This window comes from Sorex fumeus, unplaced genomic scaffold (assembly GCF_029834395.1).
Source record: "Sorex fumeus unplaced genomic scaffold, SorFum_2.1 ptg000095l, whole genome shotgun sequence".
In the NCBI taxonomy this organism is placed as follows: domain Eukaryota; kingdom Metazoa; phylum Chordata; class Mammalia; order Eulipotyphla; family Soricidae; genus Sorex; species Sorex fumeus.
Window position 1 is genome coordinate 14,219,373 of NW_026606152.1, and position 20,195 is coordinate 14,239,567.

The following is a 20,195-nucleotide window of genomic DNA, read 5'->3' on the forward strand; positions in this document are numbered from 1 at the left end:
CCTCACGCGTCCCCGTCGCAGCACCTCCTCGTAGTCGAAAGGAGTGCAAATAAGGGACTTCTCGTGACTTCTTTAGACGATGATTCAAGACCCACCAGTTGTGCTGTTTGCATCGATTCATTATTTTCCGCCCCGTCCCGCGGGGTTAAAGAGGCCCCAGCTTTGGAAAAGCCGCAGAGAAGATCGCTTTTCAGCGGGTCCAAGGGCATCCTGCTTAAGTGAGCGCGAGCGCTTAGGAGCTCTTGTCCTGTCATCCCGTTATTTGTCCCCGTTAGAGCAACTGAGCCGGGCAGCGCCCAGCAGCGCGGAGCCTAGTTCTGGCTTTCATCACTAGGAAATTTTTCAGGTCTTATGCCCTCTCTCTTGTAGGTCAGATACCAAGACTGTCTAAAGTCAACCTTTTCACTCTGCTCAGTCTCTGGATGGAGCTCTTCCCAGCAGTAGAAGCCCACAAACAGAAATCTCAGGTATAATTTGTTTCCTCAAATAACCGTGTTTTTTGGTTTTTTTTTTTCCTTCTGCAGATCAGTGGTTTAGAGTTTTCTTGTATTGCTCCAATTTCGGCCACAGAAATTTTATAAACTTAAAAACAAGTGTGACGAGTCTTAGCATGTGCAAGACACCTTGACACTTTTGCGTGGTACTTGTAACTCAGAGCTGCAGTCAAACTCTTTTTTCCCCAGTCTGAAGTTAGTTTTCTCTCAGCCTGTGTCACGTTTATCGGTTGTCAGTGGCACATGTTGGTTTGGTTAATTAGATCATTGTATCACTCAGTTGTATAATATAGGTGTTTCACCTTTGTATTCTTCCCCCCCTCCTGCCTCTGGACTGCAAATTGCTTGAAGAGTAGTGCTTTATTCTAACAGATGACCTGTGACTGCTGGTTGATTTATTGTTCCATATAACTAGTCTGTTACTTAGATCTTAAAGAGATGATCAAAACAGGTTGGGAAGAGTTTGGTTGTTTTTGTTTTCATTTTTTTTTTAAAACTGAATCACTGTAAGGGATACACCCTTATAAGGCTGTTTATGATTAGGGTTCAGTCATACAGTGTTCCAACGCCCATCCGTGGTAGGAAAGTTTGATACAGATAATATCACATAAGCCAGTGTATTGGAAGTAAATATCTGTAATTAACTATCTGCCTTTTTGATTTTTCTGTGACTGTTGGAGTAGGGTGCTACATACTTCATGTTTTTCTAAATCTTGGAATGTCTTGGTGCTAAGTTATTTCTATTTTAGTTGAGAAGATTTGGAAGTTTTGGATGTTGTTACTAATTTTGGAAAGTCCTAATCATATTGGGGAAGGGGAATAGGTTAAACTTTTAAACCATTCTTAAAATTTTTTTTTTAAAGGGGGAAATTACCTATGATTTCTTGCCATTCTAACATCACTTTGATAGTTTTCTTCCACTTTCTTTTTAAACACAGGGGTTCCCCCACCCTTATAAAATTGTTACTATCACTATCACTATCACCCTGTTGTTCTTCAGTTCGCTTGAGCGGGCCCTGTAACGGTTCCATTTGTCCCTGTCACGTGCAGGTGTAGCCCGATGACATATTGGGGGCTCCTTCAGGGTCAGGGGAATGAGGACCATTCATTGTTACTGTTTTTGACATATCGAGTATGCCACGGGGAGCTTGTCAGGCTCTGCCGTGAGAGTGGGATATTCTCCGTAGCTTGCCGGGCTCTCCGAGAGGGATGGAGGCTTTTGGGGCAGCCTCTAATCACCTTTACAGGTGTTCCTAGTCAGGCATATAGGCAGGTATGATACTCTCAGTAGCCTGCCGGGTTCTCTGAGAGTGAGAACCAGAGAATAAGAGGTCTTCCGGGAGCTTGATTTTATAGTCTCTGGATGGCCATTGAAGGGGTTACACGGCAGTTGGTGGGTGTAACTGTCTAGCTACTGGAAGGTGGGGGAGCTGGGTGGAGGAGGCCCAGTCCCAAACCGAGCAGACTTGGAGATCTCAGCCCCAGTTCCCGCACACCTGGGTTCCTCTGCCGATTCCTCGTCCAAGCGTGTGGAGAGTGGTCTCAGCATGGCTTTGGCCGGGTCCCGGAGGTCTTCAGCTGTCGGGGCTCTGCTTGGGGCGGAGAGGGAAACTCAACCCGTCCTCCTCCAAGGGGTCCCGGTGAGGACAGCCAGGCACTTTTTACTATATTATATATATATATATATTTACTATATACTAAAAAATTGTTACTATATTATGCATAGGCTTTTTGAAATTTTCAATTGCCACTAGTTCTCTAGTTCTTCAGAAAGATTGCCTTGGAATTTTTCAGAAAAATATTTTTCATATATCCTTATAATTCCGTAGAATTCTGTGTGTTACCCATAATCAGCTGCTTTTCTTTTTTCAGTGTCTTTACTTTGTGTGCTTGGCGCTGTAGGCGCATATATGTGTCCGTAGTCCCTGTTTTCAAGTGGGACGGAAAACTAGACATTTAGACTATGCAGGTAGAATTTAGATAATAGCATTAGCTATAAAATTTAACCAGAAATTTTCCTAAGCCCAAAGGCTAGGCTCTGTGTGAGAAGGGAGGGATGTCTTCCTGGGGAAGCTTGTGCTTGTCTTACAGGTGTGGGGGATAGGCTGGGAATGGGACTCAGTGGTAGTGCACATGCCTTGCATGTGTGACACGGTAGGTTTGATTCCCAGATTCTCAGCTTTGCGCAGCTGGCTTGGGGGGAGGGAAGAGGGAATTGAGACATGAAAAATAAGTATTTGCCAGCCCAAAGAATTCCAAGGAAATGAAGTAAGAGAACTTGTGGTCCTCGTCAGCCGGTGAAGTTGGGTGGAGGGAAGAGACTAGACCTCAGTTTAGAAAGATACACAGGATTGGATCATTAGAAAAATTTTCTTCCAAGAGAATTAGGTTTTATCATCTAAGTGTCATTATTACATTAAAGAATTTAAATGGGAGTTGGAGGAAATCACTGTTTTGTTGTTGTTGCTGCTGACTTGATTTTACTGGGCCCTTTTACTTACGCGGCAAAGCAATGGAGGAAAGTACAGAGATTTCTCAGATATGAGTAGGCTCTTCCATTTTCTCCATCCCTCCTTGAGTGATTCATTTGTTTAAAATGATACTTTTATCAGTACATAATCACCAATGTCTAAAATTCATTTTATAGTTCACTCTTGCCCCATTATACATTCCATGAGTTTGGACATATCTATAATGACATGTATCCATCATTACGGTATCATACAGTGTATTTCATTGTCCTAATACTCTCTGTGCTTCACTTATGCATTCACCGACATGCCTCCGCCTCCCCTCCCCCCCCCCCCCCACACACACACACACGCTGCCTACAACTTCTGGCAACCACTTGCCTTTTTACCTTTTTATTGTTTTCAGAGTTTTGCCTTTTCTGGACTGTTATATTGGAATCATACAATTTATAGCATATTCAGATGGACTTCGTTCATTTAACAATATGTATTAATCTTAAATAAGAAAAAAGTTAGGTTAGCAGCAAGTCAAAATGTCTGTCTAGGATAGTAAAGAATTACAATTCAGAGGGCAACAATTTCAGATTAGAAGTCCAAAATAATGTCCCATGAATGCTGGGAAGTTCTTCTAGAGAGAAAAAGAAGGAGAAGGTGATAGGCAGGTGAAGGGTTACAAGGTGGGGAAAAGTTCACTTTTATCAGCCCTCTCAAAGGTGTGTTCTCATTTTTGGAATTGTGTCAATATGGTGGAGTCCAAGGGTTTTGCTTTTAGTTGAAAGAGTAGAGCAATTCCAAAGAAGACGGGAAGGAGGAGGAGGAGGAGAGGAGAGGAGAGAGAGAGAGAGAGAGAGAGAGAGAGAGAGAGAGAGAGAGCGAGAGAGCACACCTGCGTCTGAGGCAAACTTGAGGAGGGGGTTGTGGCAGGAAGGAAACCGGGGACATTGGTGGTGAGAAATGGGTACTGGTGAAGGGGGAAGGGATATTGGAACATTGTATGACTGAAACCTGGTCATAAACAACTTTGTAACTGTACCTCACAGTGATTCAGTTAAAATTTTTAAAAAGAGCAGAGCAAGTGAATGAATCTTAGAGCAAGTGATCTTTCTGCACTGCATACTCTAGATCTATAACAACCACTTCAGTGATATGAACTTCATATACCCATTGAAGCTTTCTTTATTTCTTTCCATGGCTCAGCAGCTAATTTTCTTTGAGCACTGAGTCAGATTTCATAATCTGAATGTACTCATTTTATTTATTCCTTTACCTTCTGAGGGATATCCTAGGGTGCTTCCAAGTTATAGTAAATATGACTGGAACTATAAAGCATCTGTATGCAGAACCATTTGTGGACTGTCTTTCAGTTCCTTTAGATAGAGTAATGCCAAGAGTCTATCTGTGTTGCTGGAGAGATAGCACAGCAGTTTGGGCATTGGCCTTGTACATGGCCAACCCAGGTCCCATTTCGTACAGTCCAGGAATTTCGTACAGTCCCCCAACACTACCAGGAATGATCCCTGAGTAAACCCTGAGCACCTCAGAGTGTGGTCCAAAAACCAAACCAAAACAAAGCACAAAGAGTTGTGACTTACTTTCTGAGAAACCTCCTGTCTCACAAAATGACTGGACCATTTTACACGCCCACTAGCACTATCTGAGTGGCTCTGCTCCTCCACACACCCTTCAGGATTCGCTCTTATCAGTGTAATAGATTTTGCCCCTGGTAATCAGTTTGTATTAATATTATTTTCTGTTCCCTGTAGTAATTAATTTTCAGTTCCCTGATGACAGAAAGTGTGGAGTATCTTTCAATCTTTCTTAGTTTAGTTTATGTATATTTTCTCTGGTAGAGTATTCATTATGGTCTTTTTCAAAAATTTTCATTAGAAAATTTTTCTAATGATCCAATCCTGTGTATCTTTCTAAACTGAGGTCTAGTCTCTTCTCTCCACCCAACTTCACCATTTTTAAAAATTTGGGGGGTTTTTGGATGTGTTTTTTATTTATTTTGGATATTAGATGTGCCTTTAGAATATATATATATATATATATATATATTTTTTTTTTTTTTTTGCTTTTTGGGTCACACCCTGCAATGCACAGGGGTTACTCCTGGCTCTGCACTCAGGAGTTACTCCTGGTGGTGCTCAGGGGACCATATGGGATGCTGGGAATCGAACCTGGGTGGGCCGCGTGCAAGGCAAACACCCTACCCGCTGTGCTATCTCTCCAGCCCCTAGAATATATTTTTAACTCACTAGTCTGTGACTTGTCTTCTCATTCCTGACTTTGTCTTTTGCACAGAAATTTTAATTTTGGAGGGGTGGGGAGACACACCTAGCAGTGCTCAAGGGCTAACTTCTGGCTCTGGCGTGCTCATGGGACCAACTATATGGGGTGTCAGGAATTGAACCCAGGTTGTCCACGTGCAAAGCAAGAACTCTCCGGTCCAGAGAATTTTTAAGTTTTAATGAAGTTTATCTTCACTTGATCACTTGACTTCCCGTTAATCATCAGTTTGCTTGAGCCGCCACCAGTAACATCTCCATTTGTCCCTGTTGCGTGCTAGTGTAGCCCAGTGGCGTCTGTTCATTCTAAGAACACGAGGAGCCTCAAACCGATCGTTCAGGATCTTGATGAAGAAGTCTGACCATCTGGTAGGTGGGCGGCCACGCAGTCTTATGTTGTCCCATGGAATCCAGTCGATAATGACTCTAGTCCAGCGGTCGTCTTTAAATCTCATTACGTGTCCAGCCCATCTGATTTTTGACGCCTTGGCAAACGAGACAGCGTCCCTGATTCTTGATCCTCGACAGAGGTCGGAACTCCGGATTCTTTCTCTCATTTGAGTGAAGCGTGATACTCCAAGCATAGCTCTTCCGATTCTTCTTTGGGAGACCTGAATAGCGTTCTCATCCTGTTTGCGTAGGGCCCAGGTCTCTGAGGCGTATGTTAATGCAGGAAAAACAGTGGAATTGGAGAGATGTACTAGGAGGTTCTTCGTCCTCTTAGCTATTTCTTTGATGCTCTTGAAGGCGTTCCAAGCTGCTTCCTCCTGTGCAGCTCAGGTGCCAGGTCATTTGTCATGTTGACTTCTCGACCTAGGTACACATAACTGTTGCATTCGGAGTTGGTCGTTCCATTGAGAGCGAATGGAGCGTCAGGAACGAGGCTGTTTCTCATAAACATTGTCTTCGTGAGGTTTAGCTGTAGTCCGACCTTTTCACACTCACGGTCAAAGTCAGCCAGCATTTGTGCTGCTTGGCTAATGTTTGGTGTTATTAGAACAATGTCATCAGCAAAGCAGAGGTGGTGTAGTTGCCGACCATCTATCTTCACTCCGATTCCTTCCCATTCCAGTCATTGCATGATGCTCTCGAGGGGGGCACTGAAGAGTTTCGGTGAAATGGTATCACCCTGCCGAACCCCTCTCTTGACATCGATGATCACTTCTTTGTAGAATGGTGAGATCCTGGCAGTGAATTCGTAATACAGCTCATGTAGGATCCTGATGTATTGAGTTTGAACGCCCTGATTGGCTAGGGCTTCAATGATGACTTCCGTCTCAACAGAATCAAAGGCCTTCTTTAAATCAATGAACGTTAGACAGAGCAGCATCTTGAACTCCCAAGAAACCTCAGTGAGCTTGGTTATCATGGGGATATGGTCAATGGTGCTGAATCCTTTTCGGAACCCGGCTTGCTCGCATGGTTGCCTTTTGTCTAGTGTTCTGCCAGTCCTATTCAGGATGACTCGAGTGAACAACTTGTAGATGACAAACAAAAGGCAGATTGGGCGATAGTTGCCAATGTCGTGGATGTCTCCCTTCTTGAACAGTAGTACAGTCCTGCTGGTTTTCCATTGGGATGGATCCTTGCATTCAGACAGGTAGTGAGTGAAGAGCCGAGCCAGCGTATTGATGAGTACTGACGGCAGGTTCTTCAGGTGTTCAGGTCTGACCTTGTCTGGGCCGGGTGCTGTTCGTTTCTTTACTGACGAAATGTCGTGTCGGATTTCGGAAGGGAGAACGTTGGGAACGACATATCCATCCTGTGGAATTTGGTATGTCGGCAGGTGGACATGGCTATCGAAGAGATCTGAGTAGAAGTCATGGATAATCTTCTCCATTGCTATTCTGGAAGATGTGATAGATCTATCAGGACGCTGGAGGGCAGTCATCTTGGTCTTGCAGTTGGCGAAGGACACACGGGCGTTACGAATGCTTTTCCCGGCTTCTGCTGCATCTACCAGCACTTCTGCTCTTCTCTCTTTGAGGTCTTCCTTTATTGCATCTCTGCACTGCTATGCAAGCTCAGATGTTCGCTTGCAGTTGCCTGAGGCATGCACCAAATCATGTTGGTGAATAAGCTCAAGAGTTTTCGAAGACAGGCATTTTTTTGTGGCTATCTCTCTCTTGGCGTTCCTTGCACAGTCATGGAGGTGCTGAACCAGTCGATCATATTCCTCGTCAATATCAATACTAAGTTTACCTTAGTATTGATTATGTTATGTATCATCCTGTTTTTTATCTAAAAAGTCATCCTCGGGCCGGATGCACAGCGGGTAGGGCATTTGCCTTGCACGCAACCAACCCAGGTTCGATTCCCAGCATCCCATATGGTCCCCCGAGCACCGCCAGGGGGTAATTCCTGAGTGCAGAGCCAGGAGTGACCCCTGTGCATCGCATGGAGTGACCCAAAAAAAAAAACCCCACAAAATTCTGTATTTGGGCAGAATTAAAAAATAGTGCTTTCCTCAAAAATTCAAATTACTATCAATAAAAAAACTAACAAAGAAAAAAAAATAAAAATAAATAAATAAATAAATAAAAAGTCATCCTGTCCACTGGAGTTCATCTGGATTTTCTCTTAGGTTGTGTTCTTGGACAAATGCAAATGTGTCCTTATGCATTTAGATCTATGATCTTTTGAATAAACTTTCATGAAGGGTATAAGATTTGTGCATAACTAGGAAGTTAACTATATTTTATGTTTAATTTTATAACTGATAAAATTGTATCTTAGAATAATTTTCTCTTTCAGTTCCAATGTCAGATGTTTTATAAATAGTGAAATGCTACTTAAAACGTTAAACACTTTTTTATTCCCTTTTTTCCCAACTACTCCTTCAACACCCACTCAGACTTCATATAATAAGAACTTTGAGGAAGCTCGTTACTTCCTTCATGGTCTTTAAAGCCCATTATTTTATTATTTCCTTTTATTTTTAATAGTTTAATATTTATAAAAGAATATTTATAATATCACATATAAAATTTTTATAAAACTTGGCATTTTTGGGGCAGGTATTTTTGCAGCTTCTCACAGATAAAATTTATTTTGAAGAGACAAATTAGAAGCAAATGTTCAGAGATTTAAGCCTTTGTAATAATGCACTTTAGGGCTGGGTATATGGTTCTGTGGTAGAGCTATTGCTCTACCATGTGTGAAGTCTTTAGCACCAGAGGGAGGACAGAAGTATGTTTTAAAAGCTGGACTTTGCAGTTATTATTCAGTCATGAAAAAGTAGGATATCATTCTCCTTGTGACAACATGGATGGACCTTGAATGTATTATGCTGAAATGTCAGACAGAGAAAAGGTGTATGTGAATTTCCTAAAAGCCAGATTTGTCAAAAACAAAGAAACAAACAACAAAAACAGGAGCTGAATTAAAGAGTTAATTAATTAAGAATTAAAGCACTTGTCTTGCATATAGCTAACCCAGATTCATTTCCTAGGTGCCACCTATGATCAGCCCCCAGCACTGCCAGGGGTCACTCCTGAGCATAGAGCCAGGAATATCCCCTGAGCACTGCCAGGTCTAAAATCAGCAAAAACAAAACAAAACAAAATCCTTGTAAATACAGTGAAATGATGGTTGCTGAGAGTTCAGAGACAGAACAGGCGTTCTTTAAGAAGCAGATGGGGGGTGCTTATAAATGTGACATGTACACAATTATACGTGTCAGTTTAAGGTATAAACTGACAGTGAGTAATAAATAAGTTTTAGAGCTATAATGCACAGATAGGCAGCAATACTGTATTCTAAGTCTCAAGCTTGCTAAAAATGGAAAATTTAGTTGTTCTGATTACAAAAACCAAACACATAATTTTGTGGTTGTGAGAGTTGTTAATTATCACTATAATGGAGATCCTATTTTATATAAATATCAAGTTAACATATTCAAGTGCTCACCTTGGATTTTTATAGTATGTGTCAAATACATTTCAATTTAAAAAAATAAGTAAAAATCTGGGTTTTTAAGAGATCGAGAAACAACTTTTTTTAGATGGGGGTGTGTTTGGGCCACACGCTGCTGTGTTCAGAGCTTACTCCTAGCCCTCCACTCAGGGATTACTTCTAGCAGGATCAGGGGCACCATACAGGAGAGCTTGGGATCAAACCCACATGTAAGACAAGCTTCCTACCCATTGTGCTATTGCCCCAGCCCCCAAATAATCATTTTAAGGAACCTTTTATTTATATTGAGATTTTATCTCATTTTAGTTCCGATATATGATATAAATATTCACATTTATACATATATTCACCAGGAATACGTTGTGTGTTGTAATTTTCTTATTTGATTGTCACATTAAATTAAATAATTCTATTATTAAACATGAGAGTCATATAGGTTGAGTAAAACTTATTCAGAAAAATATTTTTAAAACAGTGTTTGTTTCATCTAAGCTGTTTATTCTGCTCTTGCTATTCAGAATAAGTTACAGAAACCCAACGATGCAGTGTGAGGTGTAATTATATTGGAAACATTGCTTTTTTAAAATTTATTTTTTATTGTGAATTTCAAAGTTACAAAATACTCATGATTGAGTTTCAGGTGTACATCGTCCCAACACCTGTCCCTTTACCAGTGTCCACTTTGCTCCACAAATATTCCCAGTTTCCCTCCTATCCCCTACCCCCCATCTGCTTCTAGGGCAGCGCTTTATGCCTCCTTTAAGCTTTCTGTCTCCTGGGAAGTGTCCACTTCTGTCCACCAATGTCATATTGTCCCTTCCCTATCCTATCCCCTACCCCCCCATCCTCTGAGTGACAAACTTCCTACTGTAAAGTTTGTTTCGTTGTTGGAAACATTGCTTTTGACACTCTTTTGACTTTTTACAAATAAAGTACTTCTATTATATTTAAAAATGAAGATAATAAATTTCTTATTTCACCACTGACACTAGTAACTTTTTTGTGTAATTTTTTTCAAATAATTTTCTATATTTTCTTTATTAATTTGAAATAATTTAATTCTGGATCTTTCCTTTTCCACATAATTAGGAAAATATTTATTATGGTACAAACATTGGTTTGACTATTTAAACTAATGGCTTTAAGAGGAGTCAGTGTTTTCATAGGTAATCTGTCTGTGTTGGAATCCTGTTCTTCCTCCTACTGTTTCTTTAAGCCTGGAAAAGTTCCTTTACCTCTTCGTGTCATCTTCATCAGAGGCATGATATGTTAACTTGTAGGTAGTATGTGGACCTGTTTTGAGAAATGCATGAATTAATATTTGTGAAGTTTTACATAGTGCCTGGCACATGCTATGCATATTTTACAACAATGTACTATTCCCTTATTATTAAACACTTAAGTTGTCTGTACTTTTTACGAGCTTTAGTGTATTATTAACTTACCATTACTTCTATGTCTTAACTGCTTTCTGAGAGTTTCTGAATTGTTACCTATATTTATGGTACTTTTGAGGTTTGTTCTTCAAGATATGCATTGAATATAAAGAGTAAGAATTTTGGGTTGGAGCGATAGTACAGCAGGTAGGGCATTTGCCTTGCACGCTGCTGACCCGGGTTCGGTTCCCAGCATCCCATATGGTCCCCTGAGCACGGCCAGGGGCAATTCCTGAGCGCAGAGCCAGGAGTAACCCCTGTGCATTGCCGGGTGTGACCCAAAAAGCCAAAAAATAAAAAAAGAGTAAGAATTTTTAAGAGTCCAGTCACTAAATTTAAAGTCCCACATTTATTTGGCTTACCATCCCCTTTTCAGAAAAGAAGTTACTTGGTGCCTCCTGGAAATCTACCCCCTTTAAGGGAATAAACAGAAAGCACTACCTAACTGTACCCAAGATAACTGTCGCCCAGATGGGTCTAGTGCCCCTACTCCAAGGTGTGATTTCAGCCACGTAGGGAAACACTAGCTACTGGGTAAATTAATGGGAGGTAAAGTATTTATAAGCACATAATTCAAAGTTTTAGAATAGAAACCAAGTACTACTGTAAATAGCCGTCATTTTAAAGTAATTCTGTTACTAATTCATAGTCATTCTTCAAGTAGTGGGGGGTGAATCCACACCCAGCAGTTCTCAGAGAACATATTGTGCTAGGGATTGAAACTGGGGTTCTCTCTTGCAGAGCATGACTCCAGCCCTTTGTTCATTTTTTTTTCTTCACAGTGCCAAAATTTGTTTTATTTTATTATCATTTTTTAAATTTTTATTAGTGAAACACCATGAGGTACAGTTGTAGACTTACAAATTTTTGTGCTCGGGTTTCAGTTATACAATGATCGAGTACCCATCCCTCCACCAGTGCCCATTTTCCACCATCACTGATCCCAGAATCCCTCCCACCCCTTATCACCCCCATCCCACCCTGCCTCTGTGGCAGGGCATTCCCTTTTGTTCTCTCCTTTCGGGTGCTGTGGTTTGCAAAAGAGGCATTGACTGGCAGTCATGTTTGGTCTATATGGCTTCAGCCCTTTGAACCCTCACCCGTCCTAAGCAGAGTGTCGTGGTTGATTTATTTTGTTTGTTGTAATTAAGACTTGTCTAAGCTGTATTGTTTTGATAAGAATTAGCATGATTTCTTGAGTGTTGGAGAGATAGTACAGCAGGTAAGGTGCTTGCCTTGCATGAATCCAACCTGTGTTCAATCCCTGGTACCCCATATTGTCCCCTGAGCCCACCAGGAGTAATTTAGGCCCACCTGAGCATAGCTGGGTGTGGCCTAAGTACCAGCAAACAAAGCCCAAAGTAAAATAGCTGCCTTGTTCTCTCATTTTTCTCTACATATCCCAAGACCCTCTCCCCCTTTTATTGTATCTTCTGGTACCTTGTTTTCGTGCTGAACAATCTCATTGTATTTTCCCTGAGATGAAGCATTGTACCGTAGTGGATAAGACAGTGGATTTGGGGCTCCAGTGATGTGTTTTTCATGGTGAACTTATTTCATCTTTCTCAGCGACAGATTCCTTGCTTGTAAAATAGGAATAATAACAGCTCTGTTGCAAAGTTGTGAGAATAAAATGAGACCTAATAGGTGCTTGGTGCACTCGGTCAGTGTGAGATGCTGTTATTACCCATTGTCTCATCCTGACCATCCCCACTGCCGCCCTCCATACCCCCTCTCCCTACCGGCCTTGGCGTTCCTCCTCTGAAGCAGAGGTCTCATTCCTACAAGGTGTGTCTTGTGAAAATCTTAGAGACTTTATAAATTTATTTTCTTTTATAAATTTGCGTTTCTTTTTTCCATTAAAACTGTTCTGGTTTAACACAGTTATAGTGGTGTTAACATTTGAGCACCCAGCACTTACGAGACTAAGTGAGCAACGCTTGTAAAATTGTCCATTCCCACTCTGTAGCCTTCTTCAGTTTCTACCTTTCCTGTCAACTTTGGGGTATGCAGGATTCTGCTCTATCACCGTGTGTTAGTCATCTGCTCTCTCCAGAATCACTTTCCTGTCTTCGTAATTCTCAGCTTTCCAGGCACGGCGGCCTGAGCAACTAGATCTCTGGCTGGTGCATAGAAATCCTTTTTTGTTGTACAAATAAATGATGAGAGAGGCACTGGGGAGATAGTATGGGGGTCAGGCACATGGGCTTGACCCAGATTCTATTCCTGAGCATCATGGTTGTGGCTTTGCAAACCCTGAAGCACCAGTAGGGTGGCCCTGGTGGACCCTAGTTCTTATAGGCTGTAGCAACACCACATCCTTGGGCCCTCAGACCCTGTCTGGGAGTGACCCATGGGCCCCCTAAGTACCGCTTGGATAGTCCCCTCAAATAATAAAATACATAAGATATTTATTATTTGCTGGATAGTCCCCTCAAATAATAAAATACATAAGATATTTATTATTTGCTGGCTCAAAATTTTATACTTGGAGTTTTATTTTTAAGAGGAGACTTATGGACATCCCAGTACTCGTCATCTATTGCTGATGTTATAAATTACTAAAAAGTTGGTGACTTAGAGCACACATGAATTATCTTGCAGTTCTCTGTGTCAGAAGTCTGAAGTGGGGGCCGGAGCGATAGCACAGCGGGTATGGCGTTTGCCTTACACGCGGCTGACCCGGGTTCAATCCCTGGCATCTCATATGGTCCCTCGAGCACTGCCAGGAGTAATTCCTGAGTGCAGAGCCAGGGGTAACCCCTGAGCATCGCTGGGTGTGACCCCCCAAAAAAAGTCTAAGTGGGTCTCCCTGGGCTCAAATCAGTGTCAGCAGGGTTGGCCCTTCTGGAGGCCCCTGGAGAGAATCAGTTTCTGGCCTTTTGCAGCTCCCCGAGCCACCCACATCTTTTGGCTCATGCTCCCCTTCCTTGCAGCCAGCAATGACAGGCTCAGTTCTCTGTTGCCTCACTCTGCCACTGACCTTTCCTCCCTCCACTATTTACTTGTAAGAATCCTGGTGATTATTTGGGGCCCATCCAGATAAACTGGGATAAACCTTTCCATCGCATTATTGGCTAATTTGCAGTCTTAATTCTGTCTGCTCCCTTAATTCCAACTTGTCATATTGACGTAGCCATGGTACCAGATATTGAGACAGAAGAATCTCTGGAGCACCATTATTCTGCCTTGTACAAATCCTTGTCTACTCCATTTGCTGCATTGTCCCTTTTCATTTCCAGTTAATTTACCTCGATTCTCTCTTCATCCTTCATGCCGTGGTCACACTTCTCTATTGCTCAGAATTGCCCCAACCCTGAATTTTTTTCTGTTGTTTGGTTGTTCAGTTGATTTTTTGGCTAACACCTGACTGCACAGAGATCAGTCAATACTGGTGATATTTGGGGGGCCAGATGAGGTGCTGTGACTGATCCAGGTCAGCTCTCTGCAAAGCAAGTGTCTGTCCATTGTACTAAATCTCTGGTACGACCCTGAAGTCTTAAACTACAGATTTATTTTCTGAGCAAGCTCCTTACCCATTTTACTATCTCTCCAGCCCAATCCTAAAATTTTAGACTACAGAATTTTATTTGCTGACCACAACTTCCAGATTTTCCAGTCCTATATTTTGGAAAATTACGCAGGAATCATATTATAAAGGTTAAGCACTGTGAACCTGAATTGACCAATGTGGGAAACTATTGCAGGGCTTTACCTAAATAAATAAATAAATAAATGAAAATAAAATTATTCAACATTTAAGGCTGAGCTGGGTTCGATTCTTCCGCCCCTCTTGGAAAGCCCAGCAAGCTACCGAGAGTATCTTGCCCGCACGGCATAGCCTGGCAAGCTACCCGTGACGTATTCAATTTGCCAAACACAGTAACAAGTCTCAAAATGGAGACATTACTGGGCCCTTTCGAGCAAATTGATGAACAACGGGAGGACAGTGCTACAGTGCTAAGAAAACTAGTTTTGAACAAACAAGTGCAGATGTCACTTCGACTATACTTTTTTTGCCTCTCTGGGATATATTCCCAGGAGTGGTATTGCTGGGTCAAATGGGAACTCGATTCCTAATTTTTTGAGAATTGTCCATACTGTTTTCCAGAAGGGCTGAACCAGTCGGCATTCCAGTGCCCGAGAACAGATGACTGGTTAAAGAAACTTTGGTACATCTACACAATGGAGTACTATGTAGCTGTTAGAAAAGATGAAGTCATGAAATTTACATACAAGTGGTCACAGTCAAGTCACGGTCCTCCTGTTGTTCATCAATTTGCTCAAACGGGCCCAATAGTGTCTCCATTGTGACACTTGTTACTGTATTTGGCATATCGAATACGTCACGGGGAGCTTGCCAGGCTTTGCCATGCGGGCGAGATACTCTCGGTAGCTTGCCAGGCTCTCCGAGAGGGGCGAAGGAATCGAACTCAGGTCGACCATATTGGCTGTGTGCAAGGCAAACGCCCTACTGCTGTGCTATCGCTCCAGCCCACATACAAGTGGTACTATATGGAAAGTATCATGTTAAGTGACATGAGTCAGAAAGAGAGGGATAGACATAGAAAGATTGCATTCATCTGGGGAACATAAAGTAACAAAATAGGAGACTAACCCCCAAGAGTGGCTGAGATTAGTACCAGGAGTTTTGCTTCATGGCTTGGAGGCCATCCACACATTCTAGGGGAAAAGGCAGCTCAGATAGAGAAGGGAGCACCAAATAAAGGGTGTTGGGAGGATCCTCCCAGGATGGGAGAAGCATGCTGAAAGTAGACTACAGACCAAACACGATTGCCACTCAGTGCCTCTTTTGCAAACCACAACACCCAAAAGGAGAGAGAGAACAAAAGGGAATACCCTGCCACAGAGGCAGGGTGGGACGGAGGGATGGGGGGTGGTAGGGATACTGGGACCTGTGGTGGTGAAAAATGGGCACTGGTGGAGGGATGGGTGTTTGATCATTGTACAATTGAAACCCAAGCACAAAAATTTGTAAATCTACAACTGTACCTCATGGTGTTTCACTAACAAAAATTTCTTAAAAAATGTAAATGATGGAGAATGGGCACTGGTGGAGGGATGGGTACTGGGATCATTGTATAACTGAAACCCAAACACAAAAATTTGTAAGTCTACAACTGTACCTCATGGTGTTTCACTAATAAAAATTGGAAAAAAAAAGAAAACTAGTTTTTGGGGATGGAGCTATAGCACAGTGAGTAGGGTGTTTGCCTTGCACGCGACCGAACCGGGTTCGGTTCCCATCATCCTATATGGTCCCTTGAGCACCGCCAGGGGTAATTCCTTAGTGCAGAGCTAGGAGTAACCTCTGAGCATCGCCGGGTGTGACTCAAAAAGGCAAAAAAAAAAAAAAAAAAAAACCTACTTTTTAAACAGGAAATCATATGTCTTTTGTGCTCATTTCTCCCTGACCCTTTGATCTGCTTTTTATTAGGAAAAAGAAGCAGAAAATCATGGACCCTTAGAAGATAATGAAGAGACAGCCAGAGTATCTTCTGATCAAAAACAGGTGAAGTTTTGTGGTTTCTAAACAACCAGATACTTATAATAACAAATCAGTAACAGTGATAAAAAGTAGACTAAAAGTCCATCTTGTACTCAAGTTCTGTATTTCCTTTACCAGGGGAATTGTTTCTCAAAATTTTTGCATAATTCCAAAACTAGGTATCTTTTCAGTGGGGTTATTTTATAATTTTCTTCTATATCTTGCCTTAAAAAAATTAACTCATAATACCAACTTTTTTTTTATAATAGTTTATATAAATGGCATTGACAGAAAGCTCTTTTTTCACACTTCTCTTTAAATCCAGAACATTTGACTGGTTTTGTCAAGAATGCTCAACCCTGGGGCTGGAGCAATAGCACAGCGGGTAGGGCGTTTGCCTTGCACGCGGCTAAATGTGGGTTCTATTCCCAGCATCCCATATGGTCCCCTGAGCACTGCCAGGGGTAATTCCTGAGTGCAAAGCCAAGAGTGACCCCTGTGCATTGCCGGGTGTGACCCAAAAAGCAAAAAAAAAAAAAAAAAAAAAAAAAAAAAAAAAAAAAAAAGAATGTTCAACCCTATCTTGCACTTAGACCAGCAGTTTTTGGCGAACACTCCATGAACTGCTGCTTGTTCTTGGGCATAGAATGGTTGGAAACCATGGGTCTCCTACCTTGGTTATAACTGCTAGTCCTGAACCAGTATGTGCGAGACAGGTGTTGAGTGAGAAAAGGTTGACGAATGCTGATTTTGACCATTTTGTAGTCTTGTTTTTGGCAGCAGGAAACCTTGAGAATTGAGGTAATGTATCTTTCTGAAATGAAGAGATTTGCTTACTGTTTGCAGTGAAACAGTGGAATCCTTAAGCCTGGTTTCCATACCTTTTCTATAGCCCACTTCCTATTTAGGAATCCACCAGTGCTGTGGGACTTGTGAGCTAGGGAACCATCACAGATTTACTGCTGTGCTGTGCTCTAATAAAATCATTTTCTCCCACCCATCTGTGTCACATCTTCTACCATCAATGCAATGGTAGCAGGGAATTTAGTAACTTGAGAGTAGGGTAAAATCAAAACCCAGAGCTGACAGTTGAACTTTGTTCTTTTTTTAAATATTGCAGTGTTTCCTTATTCTCTTTATCTTTCAAGTTTTCTAGAGCTGCCTATTCACTGAATATGGAGTAGAGATTATAAACGTGTATTTTGGAAAAGGGGCCTTGGTGACTGATGATATTCCTGGAGATTTTCTCATTTTTCTGAGGGTGGATCTCTAAAATGTCCACCAACGGGCTGAAATGTATACAATGGGGAGGACATTTGCCTTGCATGTGGCTGACCCCAAATTTGCTCCCCAGCATCTCATATGGTTCCCCAAGCACTACTAAGAGTGGTTCCTGAGTGCAGAACCTGAGTAAGCCCTGAGCTTTGCTGGGTATGACTGCCAAAATAAATGAATAAAATGTCTGGCATGAGTATCGAAACAATAGGCCTCAGAATGTTTCGGTGATTTTAATTATCAGAGAGGCAAAGGGTGAGAAAGGTAGAGATGACTTAACAGGGCTGAGTGCCAGTTCCATCGCTTTAGTTACATGGTCCCCTGGAGCACTGTAGGGAATAGCCTCCAAACAGCCCAGATGTGGCCCAGAAAACAAACACAATGAAAGAGGGGAAGAAGAAAAACAATCTGCAAAATAGACTAACCTCTTTGCCTGTTTTTTTGGTTTTGGGTTTTTTTTTTTTTTTTGGCTTTTTGGGTCACACTTGGTGATGCTCAGGGGTTACTCCTGACTCTGCACTAAGAAATCACTCCTGGTGGTGCTCAGGGGACTGTATGGGATGCCAGGGACCAAACCTGGGTCGGCCGTGTGCAGGGCCAACACCCTACCCACTGTACTATGGCTCTGGCTGCTTTGCCTGTATTTTTATATAAGAGTCTGTGACTAGGATTACAGAGATGATTGCTGTGTTCTAGTGAACTGAAGCAGAATTTATTCACTGGAATGATTCAGTCCTCTGGGAATAAGTGGGAGCACTGCAATGGAATGCAACTTAGACTTTTATCTGCCATATTTTGTTTTGAGTTTGGGATAGAAAAAAATTTTGTCTCAAATTTCTCATTTTGGCCTTAGAAACAGTTAAAAAGTACATGTATTTTATATTTATATATATATATATATATTTTTCTGAAATTAAAAAACTCTAGGCAGGGACTGGAGTGATAGTACAGTTGGTAGGGCATTTGCTTTGCCCACCTGTGTTCAATTCCCAGCATCCCATATAGTCCCCCGAGCACTGCCAGGAATAATTCCTGAGTGCAGAACCAGGAGTAGCCCCTGTGCATTGCCGGGTGTGACCCAAAAAGCCAAAAAAAAAAGAAAACCCTAGGCAAAAAAAAAAATAATAATAAACATGTTCTAACAGATTGTTCTAATAAAAAAGAAATTGATGAATATGCTTCTCATTTACTAGGAACAGTGTTTTTAAATCTTTAATGATCAAGATTTCTGACTTTATTTCTGTCTCCTGAACTACTTAGAAAATCTAAAGCTGAACTTGTTTAATGACAGTTTGTTGAGTTTAATAAAATGAGTTCTTCTGCGCTGAGCCCTTCCAGGATGACAGTTTTTTGGGGGGCTTTTTGTTTTTTTTAAGAACTTGTCCAAAATATATAAAGTAGGTGCTTGCATACATTGTTCTTTATATTTCAGGAGCGTAAAGCTCTTAAGAAATTTTACAATTGGGAAGGTAAAGTTTAAGAGCAAATTGAAAACATTCTTAAAGCCAGTACAAATAGATCCCTTTGAATATAGTTTTGGATAGTTATAAAGGGGATTTTTTAATTTACTTTGTTAACTGTGAAAAAGAATGAGTGACATCTTTTTTTTTTAAAGGCATTTCACAAGGTATCATTCTCCATAGTTTAAACCTGTTTACTCGAAATTGAAGTTGAGACAAGTATTCTGTCTGTTATACTAGGCTTTGATCTGATCTTTTGTGGTATCAAGTGTGTTCTGCTGGGGAGAAGTGTCTAGTAATGGAATGATGGATACGGGGCTCTCAGCCTAGGTTGCATTTTAACAGTTAGTGCTGAACTCAAGATTCGGGTTTACATTTCAGGATCTTGATGCAAAGCAGTGCATCCTGAGACTGACATACAACCGATTTTTAGTTTGGAGCACTTTATCTAATGCTGATATTATTATACCAGCTTTTCTGATTAATGTTGTATAAGTTCGGGACACGTTAGGATTAAAGTGGCTTTTTGGGGGGTGTCTTTTGTTTTTCTTTTTGTTGTGGGACCATGAGGTGCTGGCCTCCCACTTGCACAGTGTGTGTTGCCCATTGGGCTCTCTCTCTGGTCCCCCGAGTAACAAGTTAGCAACTTTTTACAACTTCTGCAGTGCCCAGCTTCCAGGCTTACAGCATGGTCAGCGCAACCTCTTGCAGACACTCTGCGTTTACCTGTTGATCAGTGCTCAAGCTTACTGCTCTAGCTTTGATTTTTCTTTCTTCCTCATACCCGAGGGGATGACATCTTTATTTTGAATTTGACAATGCACTTAGGAATGTTTTATTTGGTATAAATAATGTACATTTTTGTATAAAGTTTATGTGTTCTTTTATAATCATAGAACTTATTTTATAATTGATTATAACCTTCTAGTCATTCCACCATCCTTTTAAACATGGGTAGAGCCAGTTTTATGAAAAAAAGTTGAGATCTACCTTTATTTTAGATGGAATTTTTAAAAATTTTTTTTAAATATTCTTTTTATTGTAGGAGTATTGCTCTTACTCAGTCATTATTTAGGCTGATTGAATTGGGCATAAACTCCACCTTACTTTTTTTTTTCCTTTTTATAAATTTATTTATTGAATCACCGTGACAGCAGTTACAAAGCTTTCAGGTTTAAGTCTCGGTCATACAATGATGAAACACCCATCCCTTCACCAGTGCCCATTCTCCACCACCAAAAACCCCAATATACCCTCCATCCCACACCCTCCCCCTACCTGTGGGGCAGATGAAGTTGCCGAAAAGGCAACTGTAGACAATTTGTTTTCTATTGCTGATTATGAATA

At 41.3% G+C, this 20,195-nt stretch overlaps 1 protein-coding gene across 3 annotated transcripts in view; it reads left to right on the forward strand.

Annotated features, from left to right (window-relative positions):
- The window catches only part of CDADC1 (cytidine and dCMP deaminase domain containing 1), a 40,824-nt gene that overhangs the window by 470 nt on the left and 20,159 nt on the right, over positions 1-20,195 (forward strand). For 2 of the 3 annotated variants that reach the window (XM_056133060.1, XM_056133058.1), the window contains exons 2-3: positions 370-467; positions 16,063-16,137. In XM_056133060.1, the coding sequence (XP_055989035.1) occupies positions 370-467; positions 16,063-16,137 (173 nt within the window). The remainder of the gene's footprint in view (positions 1-369; positions 468-16,062; positions 16,138-20,195) is intronic. The other variant, XM_056133059.1, reaches the window with a different exon arrangement.